The sequence below is a fragment of the Meles meles genome, chromosome 2, assembly GCF_922984935.1.
Source record: "Meles meles chromosome 2, mMelMel3.1 paternal haplotype, whole genome shotgun sequence".
NCBI lineage: Eukaryota > Metazoa > Chordata > Mammalia > Carnivora > Mustelidae > Meles > Meles meles.
Genome location: NC_060067.1, coordinates 65,089,467 through 65,105,045, shown reverse-complemented (window position 1 = coordinate 65,105,045; position 15,579 = coordinate 65,089,467). Strand labels below are relative to the sequence as shown.

The 15,579-nt window shown below is 53.9% G+C and overlaps 1 protein-coding gene across 2 annotated transcripts in view; it reads left to right on the top strand.

Annotated features, from left to right (window-relative positions):
* The first annotated feature begins 4,125 nt into the window (after positions 1-4,125).
* CRMP1 (collapsin response mediator protein 1) overlaps positions 4,126-15,579 on the top strand; it is a 71,120-nt gene continuing 59,666 nt past the window's right edge. Inside the window, exon 1 of one of the 2 annotated variants that reach the window (XM_045998427.1) lies at positions 4,126-4,542. In XM_045998427.1, coding sequence (XP_045854383.1) covers positions 4,162-4,542 — 381 coding nt within the window. In that variant the 5' untranslated portion in view covers positions 4,126-4,161. Of the gene's footprint in view, positions 4,543-8,622; positions 9,022-15,579 lie in introns of those variants that run through there. The other variant, XM_045998428.1, reaches the window with a different exon arrangement.

The following is a 15,579-nucleotide window of genomic DNA, read 5'->3' as shown; positions in this document are numbered from 1 at the left end:
AATTCCCTTTTGCCACGTAAGGTGACATAAACATCGGTTTTAGGGATTAGGAGATGGGTGTCTTTGGGAGGGGCTATTATTCTGCCTACCACATTTCCCTGTGCACTGCCTTGGAGGCTGCCGGGAAAAGCAGACATTTCAGAATCAAATGGGCCTAAAGCTGAACTGTTCCTCTTCCACTTGCTGGCCACATAACTACAGGCAGCGTAGTTAACTTCTCAGAACCTCATTTCTTAGACACAAAACAACTGCAATAATCCATTACCCACCTTGCAGATTCACACCTAACAAGAAACTACACTTCCCTTCCCTCATCTTTTGGAAAGCATTCTTTTTACAACTGATGCTTTAAAAAACCTTTTGTTTGTTTGCCCAAAAAGGGCCCTGACAGAGAGCATGCATTAGAACTGAGTGGCCTCTTCTGTTCTCTCCCTGCTGCCATGTGACCTGGCCTTCTCTCTTCTCTGCCATCACCCTGGAAGACTTTGTGGCCTGACAGGATGAGCTCCTGGCTTGTCCTTCACCAGATGTCATGGTTCAACTCACTTGTGAGCACTCCTTCTCTGGAGGGCTGAGAGCAGTCAGAGGAGAGGATGGGGAAGGTCACAGCCATCCTCTGTCCCACATGTAGTTTGCTCAGCTTTCCTGGGCTTTCATCTGCTGGCCGTGGTCAAATGCTTCTCCCTTGGTCTCCCAGCAGGCTGGCAGGTGCATTTCCTAACTTAAGCACCAGCTTTGTTTCTGGCTTCCTTTTCTTTGCCATACCTGGGTTACTGCCCTTGAAAGAGGGGACATTGTAGGAAGCACTCAGATAAGCCTGTGCTGAACCCCGGCGTGATCATCTCCCGGCCGATAACTGGGGCTGTGAGTTTGAAGTATGTACCCTGCAGCACTGTACCCCTCCCCACAATATGGAGATGCTGCCTGCCATATAGGGCTGCTGAGAGAGCCGTGGCATATCAAGTGACACGTAAAGCAGATTTGTAGTGTGTAGAGATGAGTGTGTGCAGAGACCCTTACATACATTTGCTAGACACTCCATAAAAGTCAGACCCTCCTCCCTTGTCTTCAGGGAAACAGAGGAGTCCAGAGGAGTCCTGAGGAGTAACATAAAGTCTTTGACATAGAGTGAGTATCCAAATGTATGCTGGGTGAAGGCTGAATGATTAATTGCTCTAGGCTGCAGGGAGGACAGGATTCTAACCCCCAAATCCAGACTCTTCTGACTATCCCAGACCTCTCCTCTTCCAAAGGGATTCCTTCAGCCACACTTCTTGAGAAGGGTAAAGAGTACCCATTAAGATGCAGACTCTGAGACCAGACCTCTGTGTTTAAATCCTAAGCAGTATCACTTACCAGCTGTGACCCTAGGCAAGTCACTTAACTCTCAGAACGTTAGTTTTCTCATCTGTAATATGAGGCTAAAATGGTACTTATGTCAAAGGTTGTTATGATTCTTAAAAGAGTTACTATACGTACAGTGCCCACAATGATCCGAGGTGTAGTCAATTCTCCATAAATGGGAGCTATATTTTCCTTTCTTGTTTCTGCACAAAGGCAACTCCTTCCCTCCTTCTTCCTTGCACTACTCCCTTCTGGTCTTGACAACTGCCTAGCCCTTCTTTACAGCAGAAAGGGTTTTCTTGGAAAGCAGTGGGATCCCTATCACCAATGGTATTTAAGCAAAGTAAGGCAGACGAGCTCCTCAAAATGTGGAGAGCAGATACAGGCATGGAGGACTGACCTCGAAAGATTCTTGGATTCCCTGCTATTTCTATGGGTTTAGTTGCTGCGAATATTTGTGAGGCTTTAGAAGTCTAGGTGGGCTTCAATATGAAATTTCCTGGTTTGGGATATCCTGGGAATAGTATTTCCCAAGACAGAAAGAAGTTGTCATTGAAAACACTTGCAATGAAGCCTAGAGTCCTCCAGACCTCAATGGATATTCGTGACAGAAATCTGTGCAGGGTGCTCAGGGACAAAGGAGACCAGGATGGGGGATGGGGTGGATTAAAGAGGAAAGTGGGGGAGGGTTCTTATGTTCATTATGGCCAGTACTCTCTCCCCTACTATAATATATGCTTTTTGCAGGAAGCAGCTTTATAAATGTTCATCATAGTGTTCCCAGCGCAAGAAAGGGATCTGCTAAATGCCCGTGGAGTTCCAGGCCTGGTTAAGCACAATAATGTAGGAGGCACTAGGCACTTTCACTGTTCCTCCCCTGTTTCCTCATCTACCCAGTGGGCAGTTTCTTCCAGCGTTGAAGGATAGTAAATACAGCAGGGAGTCAGCTCCCATGAAGGCAGTATCCCTGGTGTCATCAGCACATAGGTTCCAGCAGTCACAAGAAGGAGAATGTGAATCTTGCTCTCTGTGTGGGCCCCCAGAATTGGTGAGATCAGGTGCTGAAGGGACAGCTCCCAGAAGAGGGAGGGCTGAGGGTGCCAGGCCAGGCACTTAGACTCCCTTCTGTGGTCCCCACCCTGTCCCAGATGCTGCCTGTCTGGATTTGCAGGCAGAGAGCGTCAGCAGCTGGTGATTCCATCCATCCAGAAAGACCAGCTGGGATCGCCATATCCCAGGAGACTCTCAGGTCCCTCTGCCTGATGATAATCATGGAGAAATGAGGGATGGTATCTAGGGGAAGCACATGGAGCCTGGTCTTGAAGAAGGATTAAGGGGATCCCTAGAAGAATAGCCCCCAGACCTCCATGTCTTCCACCTGGCCCAAGCCAGAGGACACCTGGAACCCTCAGCTGCAAGCTCCTGGCACGTTCAGTGTACGCTGTACCAGGGGTCGTGGGAGGTGACTCTAGAATGGGGAATATTTGTCTGGGTGACTGACAGGTGTGTGTGTGTGTGTGTGTGTGTGTGTGTGGTTATGTGTTCATCTTTCTCTCTGTGTGTCCTTCTCTGGAGTGTTCCTGTTTAATTTTCAGACTTTCCTTATTTCTGGTGTGGATTTCTGTGTGGGTGTCCTGACTGGGTTTACCAGTACACCTGTATCGAGTCACCTTGTGAGTTTGCCTTTGGTATGAGTGTGTGTCAATTTCCTTGTTGTGTGGGTGTTGTAGGAGTGAGCATCGTGTATGCGTGTGAGCCATTCGTTGGCATACAGGAGTGTACTTCTCTTGTCTGCCCAAGTGCATGTGGTCGTGGCATGTCCCTCTTGTTTTGCCCTATCATCTTTCCTAGCACTTAGCAGGGTCTAGAACATTATGCCAGTGTTTGTTTCCTCCCTCCTTAGATTGTCATCTCCCTGAGGCCAGGACCTGATGTGTTTTGTTCACAGCGCCATCCTCAGCTCCCACAACGTGCTTGGCACCAACGGGCACTCAATAAAACACTGCAGAATGAATGAACACTGTGTCCAATGTGTGAGTGCTTCTCCCGTTGTGCAACCCATTTCGGTGTAATGCTGGGTTGGTGGGGTTGGGTGACTATGAGAATTTCTGGGGTGGGTGTGTGTAATTGGCTCGTAATACGTACCAGCTTGTACGTGTGTGCAAAAGTGTCTAAGATGTGACTGAATGAGCCTGTGTGTGACTGGGAAGCCTGAGTGTAATCAGCACCCGTGTGTGTATGCGTGTGCGTGTTTGTGTGCGCGCGTGCCAGCATGTTTGTGCATGTCTCACGTGTTTTATGGTGTAATTGTCTGGTGTGCTGGTATAACCTGTGTGTGCCTGGGAGTGTGTGCGTGTGCTCCCGCGTGTGTGTGAGAGAGAGAGAGAGTGTGTGTGTGTGTGTGTGTGTGTGTGTGTGTGTGTGTGTGTACTCCAGGCTCTCACCTCTTCGCTCTCCTCGCGTCCTGCGCTCAGTCTGGGGGCGGGGAGTGGGGGTGTGGTGAGGGCACTGCGGCTCGGCTGCCCGCCCTCGGCGCTGCGGCTCCAGCACGTCACCGTCCCTCCCCGCCTCCGCCGCGTCCCCGCCCCCCCGGTCCTTTGTAGCTGGCCGCTGTGCTCCCTACAGCCTCCCGGAGTCTCCGCCCCGGCCCCGCCCCTGACCCGCCCCGCCGCGCGCCCCGCCCCGCCCCTCCTCTCCCCCGGCCGCAGTAGCGCCTGGGCCGCCGCGGGCCCGCAGCGAGCGCGGAGCGCGGCGCACGGCGGTGGCCAGGGCCGCGAGCGGGCGGGAGCGCGGGTGGGCGGCCGGCCTTGGACCGGCATGGCGGACCGGCGGCGCGTGTGGAACACCGAGGACGACCTGCCAGTGTACCTGGCGCGGCCGGGCAGCGCGGCGCAGACGCCGCGCCAGAAGTACGGCGGCATGTTCGCCGCGGTGGAGGGCGCCTACGAGAACAAGACCATCGACTTCGACGCGTACAGCGTGGGCCGCCGCGGCTCGGCTCGCACGCCTCGCAGTGCTGGCCGGCCCGACGCCGTCGGCCTGCCAGGGCCCGGTGGTAGCGAGGACACAGCCAGCGACGTGAGTGAGCTCTCGGGCTCCGCGGTCAGTTCGCCGGGCGAGCGCGATGAGCGACCACTCGCGCTTCGCATCCGTTGCCCCGCACCCCGTGACCTGCCACTCGGCCGGGACAATGGCCAGGTACCCTCGGGGCGCGTGGGGACCGGACGGGGGGGCGGGGCCCTCGGGACAGCTGGGCGTGGAGCTGCCTGAGCGGAGTGCCGTGGCTGCTGCCACGGGGCTTGAGAGGGCCACGGAAGGCCCCTCCCCCACTCCGTCACACTGGAGGGTCGGAGAGGTGGTACGATTTAGTGGTGAGACTCCAAAGGGTCCTTCGAAATCCAGCTCCCTGCTCTTTTTCTGCAGGAAGAGAGAGCAAGGCTCTGAGAAGGAAAGTAAGTTGGCTACAGCCGCCACATGGACCCTTAAAAAGCGAGTGGACCTCTGGGGTGAAGTTAACCCAAGGATCCCCATTCCCTGCCTTACGAAAAGAGGGGGAGCTCCTTTCGCATTCGTCCATTCATTTATTCACTCACTCATTAGTGATTATGGAGCACCTACTGTATTCCAGGCTCTGGAAAATGTTCAGTGAAACTCCTGTGGTCACACAGGTTAATGCTGAAAGGAACCATTCCTGTGTGCCCCCTCTTTGCTTTCTGGGGGAAAGATTTGGTTAACGATTTAGATGGGTCGGGCAGATAGAACTAGAACCGTTATCGCCAAGCACTGACATCTTCAGGGGATGCTCCTGAGTCCCACAGCACGACGCCAGTCTGCTCTCTTCACAGAGCAAGTTGGAGGCAGAGCGGAGATTTGAACCCCGGTCTCTGGCTTCCAGACTTGGAGGGTTTTACCCTCCTAAAGTGAAAGAACATTAGGGAGAGGGAATGCCAGGCCGTGGACCCTATGGCTTTTCTCCCTTAAGCTAGAGGTCGCCAGGGAACTGAAGGAAGATGGATGGGTAGACAGCACAGCTTTGGGACGTATGTGTGAGGGTCGGGGCCAGATGCCAGGACAACGGAAGTTGGAACACTGGAGGGCCAGCGAGCTGTCACCTTAGCCCAGAACTCAAAGTCTGAGCACTGCTGAGGTCCCAGACCTCCGGTAGGTGCTGAGGTCCCAGCTCAGCACGCTGGCCCCACCCCAGGCCAGGGTGGGTGACAGATACATTGTGAGAATTAAATCAGTTAATCCTGGTGGGCAGTGAGCGTTCAATAAATGTTCGTTGTTGAATTTTACTATCATTTCTTATTAACCCTTCTCTCCCCTTAAATACTGTGAGAGGCATGAAGTGAGCGGGAGGAAGCAGAGCTCAATCCAGACAGAAATCTGGGAGGGCTTCCTGGAGAGTGGGGGCTGGGGCAGCCTACCGCTGCTACAATGCGGTACCAGGTCTCCTGCTGCTTTGGTTCTTTCGCTCTCCGCGTTCTGTCCACCTCGCTCAGGAACTCTCCATGGTCCTGAACTAGGTGCCTTGAAAAGGGGAGGTCTATAGTGATGGGGTGGGGGGACAAGGGCGGGCGACATCCAGAGAGTCATCTCCTTTTCTCTACCCCTTCTTTTTTTTTTTTTTTTAAAGATTTTATTTATTTATTTAACAGACAGAGATCACAAGTAGGCAGAGAGGCAGGCAGAGAGATAGAGGGAGCAGGGTAGAAGCAGGCTCTTTGCTGAGCAGAGAGCCCGACGCGGGACTCGATCCCAGGACCCCGGGATCATGACCCGAGCCGAAGGCAGCGGCCCAACCCACTGAGCCACCCAGGCGCCCCTCTCTACCCCTTCTTATTCTCTCCTGACCACCTTCTTTCCTGTGGTCAACCTTGCTTGTGATCCAGGCTTCTGAGCCCGAGCTGGAGGCTTCAGGGTTGCGGATCCAGAAGTCAGCGTCGGTACTGAGAAACCTTGGTTTCCAGCCAAGGCACTTAGTCCCCTTAAACCTCAGCTTCTCCACCTGTGAAATGGGGATGGCATATTTCTCCCAGGCACCCACAAGGCGTGGTGGAGTATTAGGGAGGCGAGAGCGCTTTGTGCACGTCCGGAAACTGTCTGAAAGTGTGTCCCCGACGGAGCTATGGCCACTGTCACCAGCGCCAGCATCGCTCCCAGGCTCTGTCTGGGGCAGCTCCGCAGCCGCGCCTAGGCATTTAGGGATAGTGGTCCCTTCACTTCTTCCACTCCTCTCTCACCCCCTCTGGCCCTCTCTTCCTTTTCTCCATGGCTCCTCCGGGACTGGACAAAAGGCGGCGCCTCCGGCGTGCCTAGGGCTCCAGAAGTCCTCGAGGTTTGGGGCTGCGGAACCGAGGGGCTCACGGTCTCCCAAGGGGAAACGTTTTATTTTCTGCGGACCAAACGGCCACAGGGCTCCTGTTCTGGGGCGGGCTTCGAGGCTGCAGTGCTTTGCAGAGGTTACCCGGGCCCGAGGTCCTCCCCACCGCCCAGAAAGCTCTCTCCTGGGGAGGAAGGAGGAGTTTCTGAGGCGCAGGCGCAGCGTTTGCTGAGGCCGGAGGCCCAGCGACTGCGGCGCTTTGTAGCCGGGAAGTCGGCTTGGGAGCAGCGGTCTGTTTGGCCAATCGAGAACTGGTGCCCCTCCCCCCGATGCCACGTGGTCTTGTCCGGGCTTTGGAGATTCCCTGTGCAGACTGACCCTGGACGTCCTGATGCGTGGAACCTAGGACTTACCAACGCTGAGGAAGGGAATGTAGGCGTCATGGGAACAGAGACCTGCAAATTCTGGGTTCTGCAAATTCTGGGTTGATTTAAATTCTTAAATCAACAAGGATTTAAGACCCAGATCCAGAGGACAGACTGGAAGAATGAGTGTAGAAGAATGAGTTCTAGATAAGGTGGGCAGGAACCTGGCTTCCAGAAACTGTTCTGCTGTAGCTAATATACTTTGCACCTGAGATACCATTTTATTTCTGTAAGTCCAAACTTTCCACCTGTAAAATGGGAAAATGATGGTCTAGTGTTCCTGGAATACTAAGCGACTTAGTCGCTTCTCTTCTGTGAATTTACAACCCCACATCTATCCCAAGGCCAAGGTGTCTCTGGCCTCCTGTCCTGGTGTGGGTGACTGGCCTCTAGGTGGCTGTGGAGGGAAGGGCTTCAGGCCTCAGCTTGTTCGGTGGGGTGTTTCACCACCCCTAGCACACCCTCCCTCTGGGTGACAACTATAAAGTAAAGAAAATGGGTCTTTTAAAAGATACTGCAGGTTTGTATTTTGCAAGCAGAAAGTGAATGGCAGAGAAGGTTAACATTTTATTCTGTCTGGAGATTTGGGGTACCTGTCTGGGATTGTGGGGGCTTGCTAGGAATACCCCTTCCTTCTTCTTTCCTGTCAAGAAGTTTATCAAGCTATGACCTGGCCTCCTGCCCACCTCTCACTATGGTACACTATACGCTGGGAGGCAGGACATCCCATTCTCCTCTTGTCCCCCCCAGGCTCTCCTGGGGTCTGTGGGGACCTTAGTACCAGCGATCTGGCCCTCCAAACAATCACTGGTAGGCAAGCCTGTGGGGGTGACCTGGTGGCCCCAGGGCCAGGCTGCCATGTGATGAGAAGCTGCTGCAGGGGGTAGAGAAGGTCAGCTGTTAATTAGGTTAGGGCCTTGTCTGTGTCATCCAGGCTGCACTCCCTTGGCCTGGCAGTAAGGCTCCTGCTGAGCCCTCTGGGAGGCTGAATCAATGATGGGAGTGGGGAGGGTGGCAGGAGAGGCTTTGTGGAGAGGCCATTAAAGATGAGTCTGGGAGATGGGTAACCTTTTGTCTGGGGTTAGATATTAAAGGTACAGCTTGAGTAAAGGCCTGGAGTCACCGGGGACGGAAAAGAGCTTGGTTTATTCAGGGGGAGTGCACAGCGGATGGACGAACAGGAGCGGAGGCTGCAGCACTAGAGGCAGAAGAGGGCGGGGGCAGTCGTTGGGCCGGCTCCGGAGGGCCCCCTGAACGCTCCTGCAGCTCGGGCGGGTCCTCAGCGCCCGCCCCACGCTCCCTCCCCTGCGCAGCTGTTCTGTCGGGGCCGCAGATGCGGGGCCGCACACCTGTGGCGCTGCCGCGGGCTTTGCCGGCGCAGCCCGAGGCCGTCTCTGGCATTTAAAACACCCTGAAAACCAGACATTCCCAATCGCGAGAGCTAGGCCGGGGCGCAGCCGAGGGCGTGTGCGCAGGGCGGGGGTCGGCGGGGCTGGGCCGTTCGGGGGGCGGGGGGCGGAGTGGGGGGATCGGAAGGGAAGAGCTTCCTGGTTCGAGCCGAGAGGGGCGAATCGGGCTCAGCTCCGCGCCGCCGGGAGGAGCTGTCTGTAGCCCCCTCCTCCCGCCCTCGCCTCTCCCTCCTCCTCCCGCCCTCCTCACCGAGCCGGGCGGCGCTGGCAGCGGGAGCGGCGGCGGCGGCAGCGGCGGGCGGGCCGTGCAGCCAGGGCAGCGGGCGCGTGGGCTGCCGCGGGCGCTGAGCCTTCATCCTTCTCTTCTGCCCTTCCGGGCCTTTGTCACCGCGCCCGCGGGGAGCGGGACCGGTTGAGAGCCGGACCGAGCGAAAGACAGCCCCACAGGTCCGCCGGCCGGGCCGAGGGCGCCAGCGGGGCCATGTCGTACCAGGGCAAGAAGAGCATTCCGCACATCACGGTAAGCCGGGCCCCCGCCCCCGCCCGCCGTTCTTTGTGGGGTGGGGGTGGTCGCCGCCAGGGTCCGGATCCGCGGGGGGACTGCAGGGGCGGCCCCCGAGGCTTCCTGCGTGGCGGCGGGTGGGGCGGGGCTGATCTCAGCACTGCAGCCCCCTCCCCCCCAGCCTCTGGGGACAATGGTGGTGGTGGTGGGGGGAGCCCCGCATGGCTAGGCGGGGCTGGAGCCTCGGGGCCCTCTCCCCGAGGGCCTGCCGTCCCCCACCCCCCACCCCACGGGAAGTGCGGGAGGGTGGCGTGGACAAGGGAGGATGCGGAGCTGAACAAAAGAGGGAGGGGCGCGGGGGGCCGAACCCCTCCCTCCAGCCCTGGAGCCTGGATGGGGCGGAGAGTGCCGAGCGTCCTGCGCCTGGCCTCAGCACCGTCCAGCTCTTGCATTTCGCCGCCGAGTTCCTTCCCTGCCGGAGGAATGAAAAATACCGTCCTCCGCCTCCCACTCCCCGCCCATACTGATAGAGTGGAAGCCTGGACCTAGAGACAGCGCCATGATGGAGAACCCCTCCCATTCCTCACCGCAGCTAAAAATAAACCTAATGGGGCAGCACTGGCAGCTGTGGCCCCAGAAGGGTTAACACTGGGGGGTAGGAGAGTAGTGGGGGCTGAGCTGTCCGCTGTCCCTGGGTGTGGCCGGAAACAAAGGATCCCTGCTTTGTCTCGGGTGGGGAGCTGAGGGCGCTGCTTCGGGGAGACCTGTCTTCCACCCCATTGCCTCCGTGACACCCCAGTCGAGCCAAACCAGTCCTGAAGGCTGTGGCTCACAGGTGTTGGGGAAGCCTGTGGGCCTTTGGTAGCAGCTGCTGGAGTAGCCAGGTGCTGGGAGATGGCATTCTGGATATGATAGAATCCTCCAGCATACCTGAGGTTCGAGGACAGGAAACCCAGCATAGTCATTTATCCAGAATCCTGGTTCTGGGAGCCCCAGGGCACCTACCGGAGGTGGGCAGCTTTGGGTAGGGGGTGGGAGCCGACATTTCCCATTTACTGCCCAGTCTATAGCAGATACTATTTTGAGTCTTTTCAATAAATCCTTTGAAGGAGGCATTGTCTACCTAAACACCCCAGAGGCTAGAGCACTGGCTGGGGCACAAGTGAGAGGCAGGTTGGGACAGAAACCCCTATCCTCCCACCCCTGCATCTTCTCTCCAACTGTGGGCTGAGTCTTCCTCGGAAAACCTCTCCTGGGCCCAGCTTCAGGTGTTGCCAGCAGATCTTTGGTGACTTCCTGTCTAGAGGTGTGTCCCCTGAGGGTAGAGACCATCTCTCATCCACCCATTATCCCTGCCTTCTGAGATATGAAAGTGTGAGTGGCCAGTCCTATAAAATGCTGGTGGCCTAGAAGTCATGGGAAGAGGTGTGGTTGCCCCAGGCAAGGCAGTGCTGGGAGGAAAGGGGGGGGGGTGTTTGAGCAGGTCCATCTCTTGAACCCTCAGGGGCACCAGGGCAAGTGATGGGAGTCGGGGGTGAGGCAGTGACTGCTGAGTCTGGAGTCTTCGGACCCATTGTGGTTGTGGCCCGTGGCAGGTCTGTCCCCCTCTCAGGACCCCAGTTTCCAAGAAGGTAGTTTTGCCCAGTGGTCTTCGAGGCAGGTGTGTAAGAATGGCGCCCCAGACTTGAACAGCTGCCCTGTCCTCCTGCTGTGACCCTCCCAAGTGTAGATGGCTGCCCAGACTTTTGTACCAGACAGATCAGGGAGCTCAGCCTCACTCTGCCACCTCTCAGCCTCACTCTGCCACCTCTCAGCCTCTGCGGTCTGATATCTCACAGGGGCCCACGCTGGCTGTTTCCCAGGACCAATGCGCATCCAAGAGGACTCTGGCAAAGCACTTAGTGAGTGTCGGGCGTGGAATAAGGGCAGTAGAACTGCTGGCTGATGCTCTGCTTTCATCTTTGTGCGAAGCCTGTAGTCAACCTGTGTGTCAAAGAGAACCAGATGGCGTGGTTCTAGCAACTTCCATAGCATGGGTGCATGGGGAGGAGACGCTGAAAAGTATATTTAGTTCCTGGGAAGGATGCTCTTGAGGAGCATTTATTTGTCTTTCATTTGGTCCACATAAGCCCACTTCAGCCAGAAAGACTTGTGGTTTAAAGAACAGCAAACCAGAGAGGAAGGACTTGGATGGCGCTCCTGTGTAGGACCCTCACCTTCCCAAGGATCTTTTGCTGATAATGTACACATTGTGACAGAAACCAGAATGCCATTAAATGAGTGGCAGGGCTCTGTGGCTTTCCAAATGCGGCACCCTCAGTTTGCACAGTAGTACTCATCTGGTAAATTAATAAGCTCTGCACTGGGCCGGGCACTGTGCTGGGTGCTAGGGAAAGGAGGCATGAGATGGGTTTGCCCATGCCTTCCCAGAGTTTGGCAAAGACTGACCTTTCTGCTTGAAATTGCATCCAAGCGTGGGGGGTCTGCTAAGAGGACACACAGGAGGCTGGTGGAAACCGCAGCAGGGATACCCACCCTAGTCCTGGGAGGAGTACAGGGAGGACGGGGGCTTGTGCATGAGTGGAGGGAGGCCCAGAGGCAACTGAGTGTGGCATGTGGATGAAAATGAAGGAAAGTCAGCGTTGTACAAACCTCTGCTTCCTAGTGTGGCCGCTCTATGCAGGGAGGACAAATCCTGCATGTTTTTGGTAGCCGTGGTGTACGTGGCCCATAGAGGGACCTGGGGGTTGAAAAGCACCAAGATAACACTCTCAGCTCAGTCCCAGGATCCCATCTGCTCACTGTTAGGTCCCTCTGTGCCCCCTGTGAGGCTGAGCGTTGTCATCTAACAATCAGGATAAGGTCCCAGATTAGCCAGAACATTCAGAGATGGGGTGAGGGTCCTTGAGCAGAAGAGGAGAAGGGACATCCCAGGCAGGGGATGGCTGAGTTAGGAAAATGTTCTACCCATGTTGATTGTGATCGGGCATCCTTCCTTCTATCTCCCACCCCAGCCTTTTCCTGAGATCAGAGAGTGTCCGACAGAGAGGAGGGAAAAAGCAGAAACACTTAGCTTCAGCCCCTAAGGATGTTTAAAATATTTACAAAGCTCTCTTTCATGTGTGGCTTTTATAAAAAATTAATGGCACAGCCACGGATTAACTTAGCTGAAGCTGTTTCTGAAGCCCACTGCGGTGGTTAAGTGTTAGAACATCCTGGGTGTGGCTCTGAGCAAACAAAGGCACATGGCTTCCTGGCCCTGCAGAAGCTCTGGGCTCTCAACAGAGCCACGGAAGGGGGAGGTCTGCTCAGTCATTGGGGGTTGGGGAGGGGGACCACAGTGCCCACCACAAGGGTGAAGAATTATTATTATTAAAAGTAGGAATTCATGGGGACTGATTATTTGTGGGTTTGCAGGCCATTAACGGCATTCGGCGTGACCTCCGTGATCTCTCACTGGGTTTTCAGAGCAGTCCTATGAGGAAGGCAGGCGAGCCATAGCCTCCCTGTAACCCAAAGAGTTCTGGTGGCACGTTAAAAACTCTTGCAGTGGCTTGTGCAGGAAGAAATATCCAGGTGCAAGCAGAGAGGCTAGAAGGGCTGGTCTGTTGCTATGAAAATCACTATCTGATCAAAATCTGTGTGTGTCCGTGTGCGTGCGTACCATCAAACAGCGAAGACGGATGGGGAAGAAAGAGATCAGTAAGTGAAACTCACATCAGATTCAGTCAGTTACTCTGATGTGCAAATATGCGAAACACGTGAGGCCTGTTACACTTCTTCCTGAGGACGCCACTCAGTCCAGACACTCAGTTTATTTACATGCCTCCCCTTTTTTTACACAAAGGATTTGAGATGTCCGCAGGGATTTGTCACGCATACAGTGCAGTCTTGGACTACCAGGGCCGAGGATGGAGGAAGAGCTGGGAACAGACCTGCCCATGTTTCAGGCCACTGGAAGCGTGCAGCTGGACATCTGATCCCGATTTGGAGATCCTGTCATCCAGGGCAGAGACGCAAACACCCTCAGTTATGTCAAATTCATGACCAGAGAAGGGGAAGTGGGCCATATTCTTAGGGGAAAAATGACTCTGTTTAAATTAAGTTCTTGATAAACGTTTCCGAGAGGGTAGCAGTGATATTGTTAGAACTTCTTCTGTAACCCTAGCCATGCCAACTTAGCCCCATGTGTCTGCTTCTCGTGATGAACTTGGCCACGACTGAATCCATGGTATTCACGTGGTGTGATATATGTGAGTATGCCTGGCACATTTCAGTGGCTGACAGATGATCGTTCCCTTCTCCAGACTCAGGCTGTCTCTTGGAGGAAATGAAAGCTCAGAATGGCAGGTGAGCAGGCAAGTGTTCACCGCCTCTATGTTCTGTTCTTGGAACTGGGCACTGTGATGGGTAGCTAAAAATACATATTTCATGATCTATGACCTTAACGAGCTTACTGCCTAAGTGACAAAGTACACACACAAGCGATTAAGGATGACAGAGCACAGGGTTAGAGTGGCTTGGGGAGGGGAGGACTCAGTGTCGGTGGAAGCTATAGGAGGTGGCTTCCTGGGACGCGGGGGCGGGGGCACGAGTTAGATGTTGAGAGATTTGATTGGTGGAGACAAGGGAATAGCATGCAAGGCTGGTGGAACAGCCTGTACAAGACTTGAGCTAGGGAAGGAATATGGTCAGAAGAGAGTGAGGCTTTAGATGCAGATGGATCCAGGTGGGGAGTGAGGAACAGAAAATTCTTGTGAAGGGCTGCAGGTATGGGGGCTTTCTGTAACACTCTGGAGGTCAGGTAGAATGTACCCAATTGTGATGGAAATAGCATATAGGTTCCAAGTCTGGCTCAAATGCAGGTGGGTTATTTAATCTCAAGAAAGTCACTTCTTTTTCCTGGGCTTCAGATTCCTTTCCCTTTCCTTTTCTTCCCTTCCCTTTTCTTTTCTTCTTTCTTTCTTTCTTTCTTTCTTTCTTTCTTTCTTTCTTTCTCTTCCAGTCTTGCACCCTCCTTCCTTCTTCCCTCCCTCCTTTTCTCCACCCCCCCTTTTTATTAAGGTTTTATATATTTATTTGAGAGAGAGAGAGAGCACAGGGGGAAGATCAGAGGGAGAGGGACAAACAGACTGGACTGACTGGGGAGCCTGACACAGGGCTTGATCTCATGACCCTGAGATCACGACCTGAGCCGAAACTGAGAGCCGGACGCTTAACTGACTGAGCCACGCAGGCACCCCTGGATTCCTTTTCTTTCCCCTGGATTAGAATTGGAGTACCTGATCCAGTTCCAAGTCTAGGACACTCTGACTTTATTCTGTGAGTAACAGGGAGCCACTGGAAGTTTGTGCACTGGGAAGCTGGTATGATAAAGGTAGCATGAAGGAGTGCGAATTCTGAAACCAGACAATTTGGATTTGGAGTCTAACCATTCCACTGACTCACTGTGTAATTTGGGCAAGTGTCTTATTCTGTCTATGCACCAATTTTCTCTGAAATGGAGATAGTAATACTCCATAGGGTTTTTTTCCTGAGAATTAAATGACTTGCTATGTGTCAGATGCCTAGACTAATGCCTATATGTGGTGTATCCTCTCTAGATTAGTTACTATTATTCTTAATGTGGAAAGGTATATTAGTTAGTCTTGTTCCATAGCAAACAACTGCCACGTCTGGTTTTCAGAAACACACATTTAATTCTGGTTGATGCTCTATAAGGGACTTGGATTGGCTATAGCTTTGCTCCTGGATGCTGGTGAAAAATCATCTTACTTTGGGACTTGGGCTGAAGGAGCCAAAGTGGGAGGCAAAGAGACTGGTAGCAACCTGATATGCTTCTAAGAAATTGTGCTCAATTATGGGTCCTAGTCACGTGGTCAAAGAATGATCAGACCTAAGTCAATGGAGAGAAGCCCCATGATAAGCTTCCTTAAGGAGATACGAGGATTAAGGAGGGCAAGGATTGCATGGAGCATTGGGTGTTATACACAAACAATGAATTGTGAAACACTGCATCAAAAACTAATGATGTACTGTATGGTGACCAACATAACACAGTAAGAATAAAAAAAGAATGTTATAAAAAAAGAAAGAAAAGGAAAGTTGTGGCACATAAGAGATGCTAATAAACAGTTACTAGAGCTAATGATGAGAAGATCAGGAAGTATAAGGGATGAGTTTGGAAGAAAAGGCCTGCACTGGCTCTTAGGTTGAATTAAGTTGGAAATGAACACTAAGCTGAGGGGTCTCAGTGGGCCGTTGGAAGTCCAGATTGGTGAAGGCGTACAGGTTGAGAGCCAAGGGCCAGATATGGAGATTAAGAACCTATTACGAGAAGAACTGGTAGAAGATAGGAAATGTGAGATATTCCAGCTACCAGTGGTTCTTAGCCCATGTGCTGTGAGCAGAGTGGTCTGTTAATAAAATCCTCTGCAGGGGCACCTGGGTGGCTCAGTGGGTTGGGCCTCTGCCTTTGGCTCAGGTCATGATCTCAGGGTCCTGGGATCGAGCCCAGCATCGGGCTCTCTGCTTGGCATGGAGGCTGCTTCTCTCTCTCTCTCTCTGCCTACTTGT